General features: G+C 39.9%; 2 protein-coding genes across 4 annotated transcripts; one reads left to right on the forward strand and one right to left on the reverse strand.

The window, feature by feature from the left end:
* The first annotated feature begins 764 nt into the window (after nt 1-764).
* On the forward strand, nt 765-6726 carry pgd (phosphogluconate dehydrogenase). Its single transcript, XM_020632303.3, has 13 exons — nt 765-920; nt 1400-1475; nt 1579-1758; nt 1845-1910; nt 2001-2119; nt 2326-2395; nt 2500-2634; nt 2726-2915; nt 4234-4364; nt 4606-4739; nt 5263-5362; nt 5818-5940; nt 6238-6726. The coding sequence occupies exons 1-13, from the start codon at nt 913-915 to the stop codon at nt 6355-6357; spliced, it is 1452 nt and encodes a 483-aa protein (XP_020487959.2). The 5' UTR covers nt 765-912; the 3' UTR covers nt 6358-6726.
* A 4150-nt stretch (nt 6727-10876) lies between these two features.
* Nucleotides 10877-15840, reverse strand: tardbpa (TAR DNA binding protein a). 3 transcript variants are annotated; one of them, XR_002277942.3, is made up of 7 exons: nt 15151-15835; nt 14428-14591; nt 14185-14325; nt 13355-13525; nt 13187-13271; nt 12234-12380; nt 10877-11485 (listed from the first exon to the last, which is right to left on the reverse strand). XR_002277942.3 is itself a non-coding variant. In XM_029277055.2 (6 exons), exons 1-6 carry the CDS (start codon nt 15389-15391, stop codon nt 12286-12288), a joined length of 897 nt encoding a protein of 298 aa, XP_029132888.1. In that variant the 5' UTR covers nt 15392-15836; the 3' UTR covers nt 10877-12285. The 3 variants fall into 3 exon arrangements, 2 of the variants coding, with proteins under 2 accessions (XP_029132888.1, XP_020487960.1); XM_029277055.2 differs by having other exon boundaries at nt 10877-12380; nt 15151-15836; XM_020632304.3 differs by having other exon boundaries at nt 10877-13271; nt 15151-15840.
* Between the last annotated feature and the right edge of the window lie 853 nt (nt 15841-16693).

The following is a 16693-nucleotide window of genomic DNA, read 5'->3' on the forward strand; positions in this document are numbered from 1 at the left end:
GTCTTATAATTATGTAGCTGTAAGTACAGTCTTATGATATGACATCACTTTGATAGAAACTATGATTAGTCAAAGGATAATATCTATATCTGCTGTAATTGTTTGTTTTTGTGACTTTCACAGTGTTGTATCAAGTATGGTATTTCCTGAAAACCTAACCAGGGACAAGGACTGCAAGGCTAGAAGTACATTACATGGGTTAAATTAAATGTAACAATGCCTATATGTATTGTCCCTTACAAATAAACTGATAAATACAAATGAAATAGATAAATAAGTATAGAGTTGAAAAGGTGCTTTTCACGTTGAGAGTTGAATGTTTTGAATAACAACACTTTACTTTATTTTCCTTTCCTTTATATAAATATATATATATATATACAATATAGGTTTAAGTTTATTTGTATTTACTGTTCTAGTCTGACGATAAGTAGGCATATTGGAAAACCTATCGCTGTGCATAGCAAACAAACAAAAAAATCACCATTTCTGAAGTGGAGTACAACATTCAAAGTAGCAGCACTTGTGACTGTAATAAAAATTCAATACAAATTATTTCTACTTTTATTAAAATAAAGGGTATCACATTCTCTTGTGGGTGCGTGCTTTAAAATGATGGACCGCCAGTTAAGCCAATAGAAGAATGGATACCTCTGCTCAGGATTTTTGCACCAATAGAAATTCGCTAATGACATCGCGTCAGTCAGCTGAACCTCATCTGATTGGCGAAACATCTACATGGGCGTACGTAAGCTCCCCCCCCCCCTCACCCCGTTACGTTGGAAAGGGAATAAGGAAGTACAAAAAACTAGCAAGAAGGAAACGAGGAAATCCAAGTGAGGTGGATTGTAGTCCGAGCCCGACTGTCATTTGAACACTGTTACTTCAACGTTACCCAACCCACTGAGCACCATGGCTGAGTAAGTTCTCCAATGAGTTTATTACTTATTTATGCTGTCGGTAAAGGGAAGCTGAAGCCGCTGATTTATCATTTTACACTTTTTAAGTCGTTTTAAAAAAAAAATCTGATTTATTTTGATCAACTGAGCTGCTAACTTGTTTTAGTGTTCAGTGAAAATATCTAAATCTAATGTGAAAATATAGCGTGATGAATTGAACGATGTGTTTTTCTGTTTGCCCTCGGGGAAAGCTCTACGTAGGCTTTGAAATGACAACTTGTGTAATGTCTGTGTGACTTTTATATCCTTGTTTTCACTTCCTTCATGAGATAAAACATTAGGGTTCAAGATGCACTACAGTGACTTGCAATAAGTCTGAGACCTGAGAGAGTCTGAGAGATGTATGGAAGCAACAGTGGACAGTTTGGTGCATGTTGATGCTGTAACCAGATGCACATCAGAGTTTTTCAGTAAACGTCATGATGTCTTTCTCTTCACAGAGCAGACATTGCACTGATTGGTTTGGCTGTCATGGGCCAAAACATAGTCATGAACATGAACGACCATGGCTTTGTGGTAAGATAATCATTTTTGTTTTCATTCATTCCCCTTCTGGCAGCGAAATCTGTTCTTCTGTCCTCTTTATTTCACTTCGTCGTTTCCAAAACGCTTCCAACAGGTCTGCGCCTACAACAGAACAGTGTCTAAGGTGCACGACTTCCTGAAGAACGAGGCAAAGGGCTCCAAGGTGATCGGAGCCGAGTCTTTGGAGGACATGGTGTCCAAGCTCAAGAAGCCCAGGAGGATCATCCTGCTGGTCAAGGCTGGACAGGCTGTGGATGACTTCATTGACAAACTGGTGCGTAGTTTGTGCGTAACCTTGTGAGATCGTTTTGGAATAACAATCTCTTACGAGGTTTGTGCTCTTTTTTTTTTTTTTTTAAGGTTCCTCTTCTTGAAACTGGGGACATCATCATTGATGGTGGAAATTCTGAATACAGAGACACAACGGTAAGTCACAGAGAATCGCTGTGTCTTGCAGTGAATCCTTCTTTTTGATGGGGGATGTTCTCATGGTTCTTATGTGTTTATTCAATTCAGCGGCGGTGTAAGAGCCTGAAAGAGAAGGGCCTGTTATTTGTGGGCAGTGGCGTCAGTGGTGGAGAGGAAGGGGCACGTTATGGACCCTCACTTATGCCAGGAGGACACAAGGATGCATGGTGAGTCTTCACAAGCTTTGTGTTTGCACTTCATGACACTTTCGGCTTCACAGGCTTACCAAAATAAAAGCAGTTACTACTGATAAAGTTGGACATGTGTCAGACCTTGGACATTGTAAAAACAGTTTTCAGAATCTCTATCCGTCCGTCTTTTTGAGTACAAGTTAATCAATCTTAAAACCTGTTGATGCTTTTATTTTTTTCAGGCCACACATAAAAGACATCTTCCAGAGCATCGCTGCAAAGGTTGGGACAGGAGAACCATGCTGCGACTGGGTGAGTGCTATTCTGTTTTTGGTGTGTATGTTGTGGGGTTTTTTTTGCACTGTTTGGTTGCAGCAGTTATTAGAATGTCAAGTCATCTCTGATTATGTCTGCAGGTTGGAGATGAGGGCGCAGGTCACTTTGTGAAAATGGTCCATAATGGCATTGAGTATGGCGACATGCAGTTGATTTGTGAGGCCTATCACCTGATGAAGGATGTTTTGGGTATGGACCACGATGAGATGGCCCAGGTGAGCTGCAATGTGACATATTTTTGAGGGCATTTCAAGTCTGTGTGATAAAATGAAGGGACTATGCCAACGCACTGTTTGAAACACTCAGGCTTTCGACAAATGGAACAAGACAGAGCTGGACTCCTTCCTGATCGAGATCACGGCTAACATCCTGAAATTCAGGGACTCTGATGGCACCCATCTGCTGCCCAAGATCAAAGACAGTGCCGGACAGAAGGGCACAGGGAAGTGGACGGCTATCTCAGCCCTGGAGTATGGCACACCTGTCACTTTGATCGGTAAGAGGAAGCAAGGAGGTTTAAGACGAGGAAGTATCTGGTTTACTTCTCTCGGCTTTCAGTAAACTGTTTGTCATGATGACATAGCAGAAGATGGTATTTCACACCTGCTAGTTTTTTTTTTTTATCATGGCTTTAACAAATTCAAGCGCATTAAGCCACATAATTACAGTAGTTTGGCGCATGTTTAGCTTTGCTTAGCTGACACACATGCATGCTGATGTAGCTCTTTCTAAGGAACATGATCGATATGCTGCTGCCACTAACAAGATTGAAGGCTTTTCTAGAGGGCTGCTCATCTCGAGTGACATAAGGGGGATTTGTGGTCCCCCCTCCCCCCATAGCTTTGGTGTTTGCTCTGATGTCTAACAGACTGTTTCATAAACAGAAAAGACGCGGTGGGGTCAGAAAGCATGGTTAGTAATCCAAAACGTGATGTAATAACAGCTGAGCAGAGTGGGCTCCCCTCTACACACACACACACACACACACACACACACACACACACACACACACACACACATTATTACATTGCATTACATGCATCATAAACTAAGTGAAGTTCAATCCAGTAAATATTTTCAGCATGTCACCAAATCCCTGCTAACAGTTTTTTAAACGAGATGTCTTTAAAATGACATGAGTGCGTTTGCCCACTCCCCCTCAGCGCAGTGGATCCTCTCGTTACAGGAAGAGATAAAGGCCTCATTGTGTGAGAGCTGCTGAGCCAGTCTGTGTGGAGCAGGCTGACAGGCCTGTACAGTAGTCGTGGGTGGATTTCTGCCCCAAAAGGGATAACATTCCTCAACTGGATAGTTCAATCACCAGAGACATTTTCCCTCAGTCCCTCTGTGTCTGCCCGTCCCGCTGTCTGTGGGTTATATCACAGAGCTGTGAGGTTTTTAACGAGTCATGCTTACCCTGCAGTTTTTCCTTTCATCTATATAGAACAACAAGTGGCATTGAGATCACTTTTAACGTTGCAACTGGCAAACCTTGCACCTAACTAACGCACAGGTGGCAAGCCCTGTATTTACAACACTATCATTGTTACTGCTGAGTCATGCTGATCCATGGTTTTGTTTGTATCATAGCATGATATCTCTGCAGCTTAAAACTGCTTGTTGCGCAACATTTGTTGTAAGCGGATACAGAAACTCTAAATTACTGGTCACTGGCTCCTCTTTCATGTTCGCAGAGCCGAGTTTTATCACATTACTGTCCAAAAATGGGACAAGTGCACTGTGCAGAAACCTAACCTTGTTCTCCCTCTCTTTTTCCGCTTCCTCATGCTCCCCTCCCCTCCGTTGTTTTTCAGGTGAGGCTGTCTTTGCCAGATGCCTGTCCTCTCTCAAGGACGAGAGAGTGGAGGCCAGCCGCAGCCTTTCAGGCCCTCAGGGGGTCAAATTTAGCGGGGACAAGGCTGTTTTCCTTGAGGACATCAGAAAGGTAGATTACACAGTGACACACATTACACTTCACAGTTTATTCCAGGACACCTTGGTAAAACTCGAGTTTTTTAAGAAAGCAATATTGTAGAGAATGTAGCTTCATGGAGGTTATCTGTTTGAATTCTTTCCAAACAAAAACATTTGGCTGTTCTTCTGCTAATTTGTGAAAGTGAAATATACCTTTGAACTAACTTCCATTATTTGACTAAATAAAATATGATCAACATCTCTTTCTTCAGGCCCTCTATGCATCCAAGATCATTTCCTACGCACAGGGCTTCATGCTGCTGCGGCAGGCAGCCAAAGAGTTCGGCTGGTCTCTTAACTACGGTGCGATTGCTCTGATGTGGAGAGGCGGCTGCATCATCCGAAGGTACATTCAGCTTCATGTGTCCTCATAACCAGAGTTTGCCCTATGTCAACAGACTTCTTTCACACTGTTGCACTGTGCAACCACCAGCTTTCCCCATCAAAGAAAGCCTTGTGAAAGCAAGAACAACCTGGATACGTTTTTGATGAGTCTATTTACTTTTTAAGGTTTGGGAAAGTTAAAGGTTTTATATGTTGTGCCATACAGGGAATCATTAACTATATGTTGCCCATTCTTTTGTAATTCTGGAGGAGGGAGAAATTCAGATTAATGAAGTTTCTATAAAAATCGGCTGAGAAGAGAATGAGGAAATGCTGGTTGTGACACTGGTTGACTTTGGTAATATTGCAAAGATGTTGCTTAACCTAAATCAAATACAGCACTCAGAATGACATTCAGCATGTTGTCACCACTCAAACTGAGCATGTTGCATGATTGAATGGAAAACACGGTCATGGTATTTTACTGTGAATCTTTTCCTTGTTTCTGTCACCATTGTTGGGTAACGCTGCCCTCTCCTCACCAGTGTCTTCCTGGGTAAAATCAAAGAGGCGTTTGACCGAGACGCTGAGCTGCAGAACTTGCTGCTGGACACTTTCTTCACTGATGCTGTGCAGGACTGTCAGGTATGAGGAAGGAGGAAGTGGCCAAAGAACAATCTGCAATACCCCCCATTGACAAAGACACAAAAAAAGAAGCAATTTCCTCTTTCACAAGGAAAGGTTTGAAAAGTACCAAAGATTGATTCAAATGTCAGCTGAAAGAGAAGCTGTTTATTGGCAATTATTTTTCAAACTGAAGCAACAGTGGATTTATTTATTGTTTATACGTCATCAAAAAAGTATTCTGAGACTGATTTCTTGGTTAAGGTCTCCCATCAAGACCTAGACTGATCTTCTTGGTGTTACAAATGCTTACACAGACTTAAGACCCACAACAATCTCATTTGTAAATCGACACTGGCTATAATGCATTGACCCAGTAATGACCTTTTAGATCTTGGCTTTCAGAACACTTATACCGTCTTACATTACGTCCATTAACAACTATTTTTGGTATCATGTTTAATCTCTGTGTTTAGGAGTCATGGCGCAGAACAGTGAGCACTGGAGTCCAGCATGGCATCCCCATGCCCTGTTTTACCACAGCTCTGTCCTTCTACGATGGTTACAGACATGGAATGCTGCCAGCAAACCTCCTACAGGTAAGAAAACAGTGGATGCTGCAGAGCTGAGCTCATAGAGCATATGGTCGAGTGTGGAGGCACATCAGATTAAAAAGTTCACGTGTAGTGACATGTCTGTGTGTTTGTGTTGCACTCTCAGGGGATTTATGTATATAATGAGTGGATGAGCTGATTTCCTCTTGTTTGTATTTCTGTAGATTGAATATTTGTTGGTTAACAAAACTTGAATTTTTGTAGCTCAACAGATGAACTGTAGTTAAATAAATCAGAAATGTGTCTTTTTGTGTTTGAGAAGTTGTTAATTTCTATTTTTAGGCTCAGAGGGACTACTTTGGAGCGCACACATATGAACTGCTGTCAAACCCCGGTCAATTCATCCACACCAACTGGACTGGCCACGGTGGAAACATCTCCTCTACATCCTACAATGCTTAAGGACCAGCCTCACATCAGTCAACAACACAGACAAGATGGATAGCCGAGGTGAAGAGGACATGTTACACATTCCACACACCCCAATTATCCCCTTAATCCAGCTTTTTACTCCTCTCAGATACGTGTTGCTGCAGATTTATTTATCAAGAAGTGGAATTTTAGATTATGTGTGCTGTAAATGCTACACCCTGTGTGTTCTGCTGGTGCAACAACTTTTATAGAAAAGTCCATCTGGATGCTTTGGTTATCATGCTGGCTTCCAGTGCACTAGTCATGTTGGGCCCAGGATTGAAGGTGTTAACGCTGGATTAGGGTGAACCATTGCACTGTGCTGTGTTAGGCTAAATAAAGATTTCAATCCCTTTATAATTAGCTTGTATGGTCCTTCCTCTGGGTAAACAGGATTGAGGTGTGTTTGTGTGCAGTACTAATTTTAGCGACAAGTGATAGAAGTAGCTTTATATATAAACAGTATATTTGTTTTAAAAGTCCTGTCTTCTGCAGGACACACACTTTGAGTCACAGTGTTTCAGTGTCTGAAGGGTGGATATACATTTCAGACATTAGGAAATCAAATTATACAGTGTTAATTTCACAAACACTGCCAAACCCTAAAAACAGATTAGACTGTTTTTTTCCATATGTATCTAGCCCCCTATGTGCACTAAATTAGAATTGTGATATGCAATAATTAAATACTTTGGTGAGATTTTTTTTAAATGAAGGGACAGTTCTCTATTAGAAAATCACATAAATGATCAGAGTTTTTTTTTTATCCTCAAAATGTAACAAGTTTTCTATTAAGAGATGTACCATCTCGTTTTCAAATGTCATGAAAATGAACAGCAATTTAATGGAAGAAGAAAACCAAGAAAAGGCTGAGGTTTTATAGACACACAAATAGACAACAAAATGTATATAATTTAGATCAAACAGGTTAGTGGATAAAAAAACATGGATGGCCAAAGTGGCCAGCAAAATATGAGAAAAAAAAAGTATGAGCAGATCCAAATACAATTAGATGTCAGAATAATGATTAATGGTGACAGTGTCCATCTCGAATCAAGAAGACAGAGTATTCTTAAACAAATGAAATGACAAAATTGATCTAATGTAAACTAGTAAATTGTTTCTGTCCACAGGAGCTTTAAACCTAAAAGCTTTTTTTTTTTTTTTTTTTTTTTTTAACCAATCGTTTTAATAACATGTGGACAGCAAAATAAATCTTACTAGAATTCCTAGTGTGATAGTTTGAGGTGAATGGTACAAATTAATACTGTATACGGGGAATAATTGTAGTGGAATGAAATGAAATCATTTGTTATCAGGTTAGTGTTCTATCTGACTTAGTAACAGGACTTAGTGGTCATGCGTCACAATTAATTGACCTTCAAAGAAATGTCTACTGGACCATTTGATTTAGTGTCCTTTCAGTGATTGTCCAGCGGGTGGTGCTAAGAATCTTACACATGTTTGTAAACACAAGGCGACAAATTGTTTATACATCAGCAGACTGTTGTTCACACTTTTGGTTATGTGAAGGCAAGAGAAAGTGGGTAATGTAGATGAATACTTTAGTGACTTTCAACACTTTGTTTTGTTTGGAGCCTGTAGTAGTAATGCTTGTATCATGTGGGAAGATAACAAGAAACTACACAGAGTAAAACCTTGTTGTTACCATAAGGGTTTCATAAAAGACTGACGGTCTCAACAAAAAATAAAGAAATGTTTAGGCCTTTTAACATATAATCAGATGAAACAATCTTCAGGATTTGAAGAAAAAAATCATGTCATTGTTTTGTCCACTTATTGCCTTTCATTTCTCTTCACTTAGGCAAATTGAGGCATAATATGCCCCATTATACAAAAAATAAAGAAGTAATGAAAGCCAAAACAAAGAACTGTCAGAATACATCACAGAAAAGGGTACGTGAATGTCTGTGAATTGATCAGTAACTGCAAATGTTGTCCAACATTTTGCAGGAATGAAGGTCATTTTTGACATATAAAGATTTGGATAATCACTGCAACAACAAAAAATAGAAACACTGAATCATCACAGCATAACAACAGGTCAGCTAATCTTCAGGAGTATCAATCTGTTCATTTAGAAAGAAGAAGTTGTTATGAATCTGTTTCCCCGGCTTTGGTGCAAACGAGAGATTGATGCAATGGAGAGGAAAAATGTAGTTTTGTTCTCAACAAATCACACATTGTACATCAGTAAAGATTTCAACTTGATTCATTTCATCTAGATCTGATGTGTGATTGACGTGTTCCCTTGATGGTGTCCACAGTAACACTGATTTACTCCTCTCCTCACTTGTTTCCCAGCTCTGCTTTCAGAGCCTTGTCAAGATATCCTCAGCTGTGCTGTCAGTGTCAGCAGTTGAAATAAACGTGCTAATAGTGCTGCTGACCTCAACACCACAGTGCGTGAGTGAGTGGTGTTGTGTCCGACGGGTGTGTATCACAGCTGTTATTACACATGATGTTTAACAGTAAACACAGCCTCACCTCAGTGCATCGTGCTGCTCATTGCTTTGGTGATTGCCAGGTTGGTGTTTATGTCTTAAATTCAACCATCAAGGGATGATCAAAGACCTCCTTGTTTGATTCCTCTTGTTAGAGCATTGATGCTGTAGGGAAATACAGCAGACCAATGATACAAACAAGGTCATTCAAATGCTCGACTGCATGCATACACATCAAATATTATCAACAGGTTTCTCCATCTCATCTGCATTCCTTTTTATCTTCTTCTTTATCAACCCAAAAGACAGAACATTCCTAACAGTATGAGGTATGATATTTTTATGAGGCCTGATGCCTTACAGGGGTTGCATTCATGCACTAAAGGCTATTAGAGCACAGTAAATGCAGTTAAGGTGGATAGAGAGGCCACTGAGTCATCTGCAGGCCATGCAGGCAGCAAGGCCACATCAGACTGAGTGATGATGCTCCACAAAGCAGGAGGAACAAGAGCAGACAGAAGACGCAACTCAGTTTAATAAAGATTACACGCTCTCTACTTTATGGATTTCTGCAACGAATATCATCATTAACCAAAGAAAATAAAGTGAATATCCACTGTCCAGGGCAATTTATTCTTACTGAAAGGTGTAAGTTTAAAAAAAAAAAGAAGTAATTTGATATATATTTAGATTTTAAAGGCCAAATGTTAATCAACTCAAATAGTTGGAAATACTACATTCATTGAGGACAGAATAGTTTAAATCAAACTTCAGTGTTCTTAATCTTCAAAATAAAGGAGTATGTCAACAAGTTCAAAAGCGTGTTTCATTTTAGTTTTTTATTGTTTTTGGAAGGCAATGGACAACTTACTCATATACATAATCTGAATAAGACTAAATATGGCAATACTGCAGGTTGCGTTTACAGGAGATGCTTTCAGTTTGTGTTCATGGATCAAAGTAGTGGAAGTGGAAGTACCTTTGAGAAAACTGGCAGGGAACGCTCACAATCACATCTCCGGATCATCCTGCAAACACTTCTACAGAACACATCTGCAGTGGAAGATAACACATCAATTCACATTGGGAGCCCAAATAGTATCACTTCACTTCAACTTAATAGCTAAAAGATATTTGTGGCCACAGCAGGAAATCACCTCCTTCTGCCCTGTATTCATTTCAGTTCCTTTACAGATATTGAGTATTTTAGAGAACTGTAGTCTCCTCTGTTGTTGTTGTTGTTGTTGTTTTAAGAATAAAAAGGACCTGGGTTATGTCTAAAATATATCACTTAATATTTTTTTTAACTGACTTCAAACCAACCACTGAATTTTCCATTACTGTTTGTCAAAATAAAACCTAAATCAAACACCCTTGTCTGCTAGCAGGTAAAGGAACATGTCACATTTTAAACCCATTTTAGGAATTATTTAATATTAAACTGTTTTATAACATTTGCATTAGTTGATAACATCCAGCAGGAATGTATTTTTCAGTAGTTTGGTTTGTACAAAATGTTGATTAAGGTCTCTGTAGGGAAGCCCCAACCTGACATCTCTCCTTTAATGCATGTCCACAGGTCCTCTTTGTGCATATATGTATTTAAGGCCTTTGTGTGTGAGAAGCATGTCTCTCATGTATTGTTTTGGTTTTAGAGATGACCAAATATCCAATTAGGATTCATACTCATTCTCAGCTGCTACACTGAAACATATAAACAAGGACATAAAACACATTCTAACACTCCAACTCCAAACCAATGAATATGAGAGATTGATCAAATGTGACTTGATGCCTTGTCCCAAGAGCGATGACAAAATGGAATAACAGCACCTTCCTCAGAGTATTAAAGCTACACCTATTAACAAGCCAGCATTAAAACTGCAACGTTAACAACTTTCACAACGGACACCTCTTTAACCAAGAACCAAATCTGACCTTCCAAAGATGTTTAAAAAATGGAAAACTAGTCAAATGAGAGCCTGGGGGAGAAAGTACTTGAACTGACCAACATTTGATCTACATTAACAAGACAACAGGCAATGAAAAACTCAAAACCTTTATTTTACACCGCAATACTAAAATAGTTCAATACAGAAAAGTGTTAATTCTTGCTGGCATTTTCAGTCTGTTCCTTAAGTCCCTTTGGATGTCACTTAGCTCATACATTCAAATCATTTTACAATCAAAGTAAACAATACAACAAGAACGCATGCTGCCTTTTTTAAATGCTTATCACATAAAAAAAAAACTTGTTTAATACTTCCATATGTTTTCAGTGACTGTGTTGAGGATAAAGAATAAAGCATTTGATGACAGAATAGATGTTTCAGATTTAAGGCAGGCTTTGGATTTCACAAGTTTGGAAAAACAAGATCAATGTCAAACTGCAGGTGAGATACTGGCCCTTCTGATGTGACATTTGCAGGATAAAGTACCTCTACCCAATGAGTATGGTCCACTATAAATTTCATAACAGGATGGTCCCAATGTTCTTGCTACTGATGGCGTACATAAATCTTTTCAGGAGTAAGGCAGACGTGCAGCATTCCAAAGTTGTTTGTGTCGGCCCATCAAATAATGTCTTCAGCTCGTCCACAACCGCCTCCCACCTGGATTCAGACGTAAACCCTGGCTGTCCATGTCCGAAGTCCCTATACATGTGAATTAAAGTGTTGGCAGTTCAATTAATGTAGAGTTAAAAAAAAGTCACTGTCAAGAGTGTGTTATACCTAGCCAAATTCAGTTTTATTCAGACTTCCCTTAGATTCACAAAACATAGAAAATGCATTCGTAACCACTTCAAACACAAACTTCCAATGAGTACATGTCAAACATTCACCACATCAACCTCAAAGCTCGCTTGCAAACGTCAACACACTTTCAGTGTTTGCCCCCCTCCCCACACAGACTTCACAGAGTCACAAAGTCACATTTTCACACAGAGAGGGTGATAACAAGGAGAAAAAAAAAAAAAAAAGCACACAACCAGACACGGCATTCACATCAAATTAGACAGCAAGAAAAAGTGATGAAAGAATACAAATACTCTTAGCACTGGTCTATTCACCTTGTTTTTAAATATAAAACTGATAGAAAACAATGAGAGGAAGCAGAGAACATAGGGATCTAGAGACAACAGTAAATGTCCTTGTGATGGTCAGTAGGGACACACTCTTCCTCTCACACTCGCACAGAGCCACAGGTTCTTCAATGCTCGCAGGCTTTTTTCTCTTAAAAAAGGTTTCAACAAGCAGTCCTTCTCACACTTCCTTTCTTTCACTGTTTGCCCACTCTCACGTCCAACACCAATCCCACTCATTGATCTCAAAAAAGGGACAAAAGCTGATACGATTTCTTTATCCATTAAAAAAAGTGAAGAGGAAAAAAGACAACACCCACCGTCTAACACAGTATATGCAGAGTGAAGCTGTGTTCTTTGATGACAAAGCATTTACACATGGGAGGAGGGGAATTGATACTGAGATCTGGCGAACATTGCAGCCAATGAGGCGCTTCCTCCCGGGAAATTTGGAAAGAGTTGTTGAACTGCAGAAGAGATTTTCATGAAGGCTTTTCAAAAGACGTCAAACAAAAACAAACAAAAAAGATGCAATCAACTGCATAAACACATATCATAGTAAGCCCTTTTTACAAGGGGCTGAGGGGGCTCTGAGATACTCGTGCATGTTCATAAATATTTATCTAGCATGCACAGTGATGTCTGTGTAACATTTTCTCAAAATGGGGAGTGTGGCAGTTTCCACTTTAAAAAAAACTAAGCTTCACACCCATTCAATGCATGACCACGAAATCAGCCACACAAGTATAAATGTTCTCTTTAACAAAATAAAAGGCAGTGTTATTATTTTAAATTATAGGAACATAAGATATAAGCAGTTCCCCTGTAAGAATACTTACCAGATTAACTCTAATAACAACAAAAAAAGGTCAACTTGAAGCTAACTACATTCCCCAACTAGAAGACTTTGAATCCATAGAGTTGCCAAAGCTGGAGCTGAAGCCACTGCTGGAGGCAGTGTTACTGCCTGCAGCCCAGCCCAGGCTAGCTGTGCTGGGGCTGCTGTAACTGGTGCTGGCAGAGCTATAGGTCTGGTCTCGGGTTGTAGTGGCTGTGCCTGCCGTTGTGGTCAGACCCTGCTGGTTAGCCAGCATGCCCATCATTCCCCAACTACTCTGCAGCGCTGCCTGGGCTGCGGCCACCATTGCTGGGTTAAGACCGAGCGCCCCAAAGTTAACCCCACTACTCCCACTGCCCATCCCACCGCGGTTACTGCCATAGCCCTGACTGAACCCCCCAGCCCCAAACCGCCCTCGATCCATCATTTGCCTACTATTATTGTGTTTGGGCTCAGCATTGGAGATGTGCACACTGACGCCCTTGATGATCAAATCCTCTCCACACAGAGCCTGGGCAACCTGAAGAAGAAGTGAGGAGAAGATTATCACTAAGATACTAAATGCTGACAAATATTATTCAAACTCAGAAATTTGAATCTAACCTGGTCATCGGCAAATGTGACAAATGCAAAAGCCCGGAAAGGTTTGGGAATGAAGACATCTGTGACTTCGCCATACTGCATGAAAAACTGCCTCAGCTCATCTGTCGTCATGTCCTCTGTACAGCGGCCAACAAAGATTTTGCGGCTCCTCATGGGCTCATCTGGACACGCCTGAGAAGTCAAAGACAGACAGCACTAAATGATGCATTCTAGACAATTACTTAAGAAAATACTTCTTGCTGGGTCAGAAATTGTTCTCCAACATTACCATCAATATTATACTTAATATTTTTATCCATTAAACTTCATTGATTAGAAGAAGAAAAGTTTAGTTAAAATCCCCCACTATGACTTGTTCAACAATGAACCGGAGAATGAATCCAACAATAATAAGTTAGAATGAGCAAAAATGTCTAAACAGCAGAAGCCCAGATGATTTAAAGAAAAAGAGAAAATGTAATTGTATTTATACAATTATGTTTCTGAGTATTCTGATGCTGCAGCCACATCTGGAGTCTACGTTAGTACTTGCAGCCGAAACAAGCTAGTGGAGCTGTTCCTGCAGGCAGAGCTTTAAGTCTGCTCCAGAAGTGAGAAGTAGAGCTAAATAATGCGTGGCTTCACAAAGACGACATCTATTAAGATGTCAGCATGTCCTTTTTCAAGTTTACAAGTTTATTCAGATAATGACTGGTTATACTTCCTCTACCTCTGGTCTAGTTTCAGGTTTAAGTGTCTCTGCTTGCCGTTTTGGTCGGAAACCTGCTTGTTAGCCAGCACGCCGATTACTGAATACACATAAATAAAAAAGGTAAATAAAGTAGGCCTACCTTGGAATTGGGAAGTTTGCAGTCACACCATCGTCCATCAATCATGTGTCTCTGTGCAATCACTTTGGTTTGTGTCTCATATTCAGTAAACCTCACAAACCCAAACCCTTTTGAGTTGCCGGTCTTTACATCTCTCTTGACCTGAGTGAACGCAGAAGAAAAGGAAGGGTTGTCTTTCAATTTAAAGAGCCAGAAACATGTGATGTAATAACGTGAAAATGATGAACAAAAAAAATATATTACCTGCACCATGATGACTTCCCCGAAAGTAGTGAAATAATCTTTCAGATCTTGTTCTGATGTTTTCCATGGCAGCCCAAGGACAATAAGATCCGACGTCTTCAGAGAGCCCCTTTTTATTTTCACAGCGGAGGCAGCATCTATTTCTTCCATCTTTCTTTTGTTATCTGTGAAGAACAAATAGATTAGTTATAACAGGATAAGAAACCAGGAACATGCTGATTAAAAACCTCTAGAAATGGTGTGCAGGGTATGAAATTAAGCCTCCCAGGTCTTTACTGTATTGTGGCGGTGACACACAACAAAACACAACATAATCCTAGTCTCTGGTGTATATCAATATGCAGCTTTAGCAGTCCCCACCTTCTTCTATGAAGGATATGTTGAACCTGACTGCATGGAGTCAGTGAAGGTAACACATGCATACTGGTTGATAAATCCTTGCTCCAACCTACTTATCATAAAGTTGTGTGCAGGAGGGTCTGATATTGATATCTAATCTAAAAATGCATTGTCTTGTATTTCAGGCTTCACATCACAATGAGACAGCAGAGATCTGTTTCCACCACTATGAAAGAATAATATTTTTTTCAAAAAAAAAAAAAAAAAAAAAAAAAGGCCAGATAGAAGGCCCCAGTCTGTTTCCAATTTAACCGGTCACTCCAGCTAATTTGATGGTAAAAAAAAACAAAACTATTTAACTTCAATGCCCATCACCTGCCTCACCTTTGGGATAATTGACGACATAGACCAGGCTCCCCCAGTCGTTCTCAGGCGCGTGAAGGATACCCTCCACCAGCCGGACTCCCCTCATGCACTGGGACTCTGGGTTCCTGTACCGCAGCCCGCAAGCCCCTGGAAACTGTGCTGCTACCGACGACAGCAACACGGTACCGTCGTCCTCCGAGGGGATCTCCATGGGCTCTTCGCTTTCATCCTCGGCCACACGAATGTACAGCTCGGACATGGTGTCTGACTGGAGCTCGAGTTACCAGTAAAAGACCCGGATGACGCGTTTCTATCGACGATCCTCGCTGAAGTTTACGTCTAATAACCGGGTGAAAGCAAAAGCAGGCGAAACTGAGACACGCAAAGTTTGTGAGAAGCTAAGACTCGCTACACAACCCTCTTAACATTTAACACCCAGTTAGCTCACAAGCTAAGCAAACTCGAGGCTCCTTTGACAAATGAATGACCACACAGTTTCTTGCCGTGTTTACCGACAACAAGCACACCAAGTCCTCCTGTTGTTTCACAAGCGCCGGGCACAAAGTTGAATATTAACATTGACGGTTGTTCTTTTTCGCGGTTGAAATTTTTTTCTTTTAAGGGGTCGAAATCGTTAAAAAGAAGAGTTGAGTATTTGCGGCAGAAACAACTGCAGCTAACCTCTCTAACCTCAAGCTAGCTAACAAAATGGCTGCGCAACTTGTATGACATCATCCAGTTGGGAGAGCACACTGTTCGTTTCTGGAGGGGTGTCAGCAGTTGTATTAAAAAACGTTTAGTTGATAGTTTGCCCTTCAGATGACCAGTTTTTGGTTATCATTTCTTATCAAGTGTGCATTTTACATTACTGATGGACTTCACCGATGTTATTTGGTTTCGCAAGCTGTATTGTGCGAAGATCTGATCACCTAACTTACCCTCCGAATTCGGACCTTAAGGTTTCACCTCAAACCCAAAACAAAAGGTGCGCACTAAGAAATTCTATTGAAGACTTGTATGTAGGCATGTTGACTAAAATGTTACCATGTGTGGTGCAAAACGCATATTCCCGAAAAAAGCTATAGCCTACTAGCATGTTTGGCTTTTGGTTGACATTTCGAATATCTTAAGAGTAAATTATTTGGTAAAATGTGATGATGACGATGATCTAAAATAGGCTATAATAAAAAAAAAGTGCTTCAATGAGTTAAATAATTAACTTTTCTTAGGTTTTAACTGGAAAGTCTCCAAGAATGCAAAAAAACATTTCTGCAGGAGTATAGACAAGATGTGTATTAAAAATGGTATACTTGAGTAAGCTAGAATAAGGTGACTGGATACAAATGATAGCCTTCATTGTTTTTAAAAAGTTTAAAAGATCATTCAGTGTTATTTTTTATTTTATTTTTTAAAAAGGAAATAGGTCAGGATGTGAAGAACTTCTGTAGTAGCCTTATTTTGTACAAAACATACTTCATTGTTGTTGTTTTTTTGTTTAAATATGTTTTGTCGTTAATAAAAAGGGAATTGGACGAACCCAACTGCATTAGTAACAGGTGTT

The sequence above is a fragment of the Labrus bergylta genome, chromosome 12 (assembly GCF_963930695.1).
Source record: "Labrus bergylta chromosome 12, fLabBer1.1, whole genome shotgun sequence".
NCBI classification, from domain to species: domain Eukaryota; kingdom Metazoa; phylum Chordata; class Actinopteri; order Labriformes; family Labridae; genus Labrus; species Labrus bergylta.

Excerpts from the sequence above, each read along its gene's own strand:
- pgd (XM_020632303.3), top strand. Across the intron at positions 1,911-2,000 it reads CTGAATACAGAGACACAACG|CGGCGGTGTAAGAGCCTGAA; the intron begins GTAAGTCACAGA and ends TATTCAATTCAG. Across the intron at positions 4,740-5,262 it reads GGCGGCTGCATCATCCGAAG|TGTCTTCCTGGGTAAAATCA; the intron begins GTACATTCAGCT and ends TCTCCTCACCAG.
- tardbpa (XM_020632304.3), bottom strand. The coding sequence starts at position 15,391 with ATGTCCGAGCTGTACATTCGTGTGGCCGAGGATGAAAGCGAAGAGCCC. Across the intron at positions 14,592-15,150 it reads TGTCGTCAATTATCCCAAAG|ATAACAAAAGAAAGATGGAA; the intron begins GTGAGGCAGGTG and ends TGTTCTTCACAG. Across the intron at positions 14,326-14,427 it reads GGGAAGTCATCATGGTGCAG|GTCAAGAGAGATGTAAAGAC; the intron begins GTAATATATTTT and ends GCGTTCACTCAG.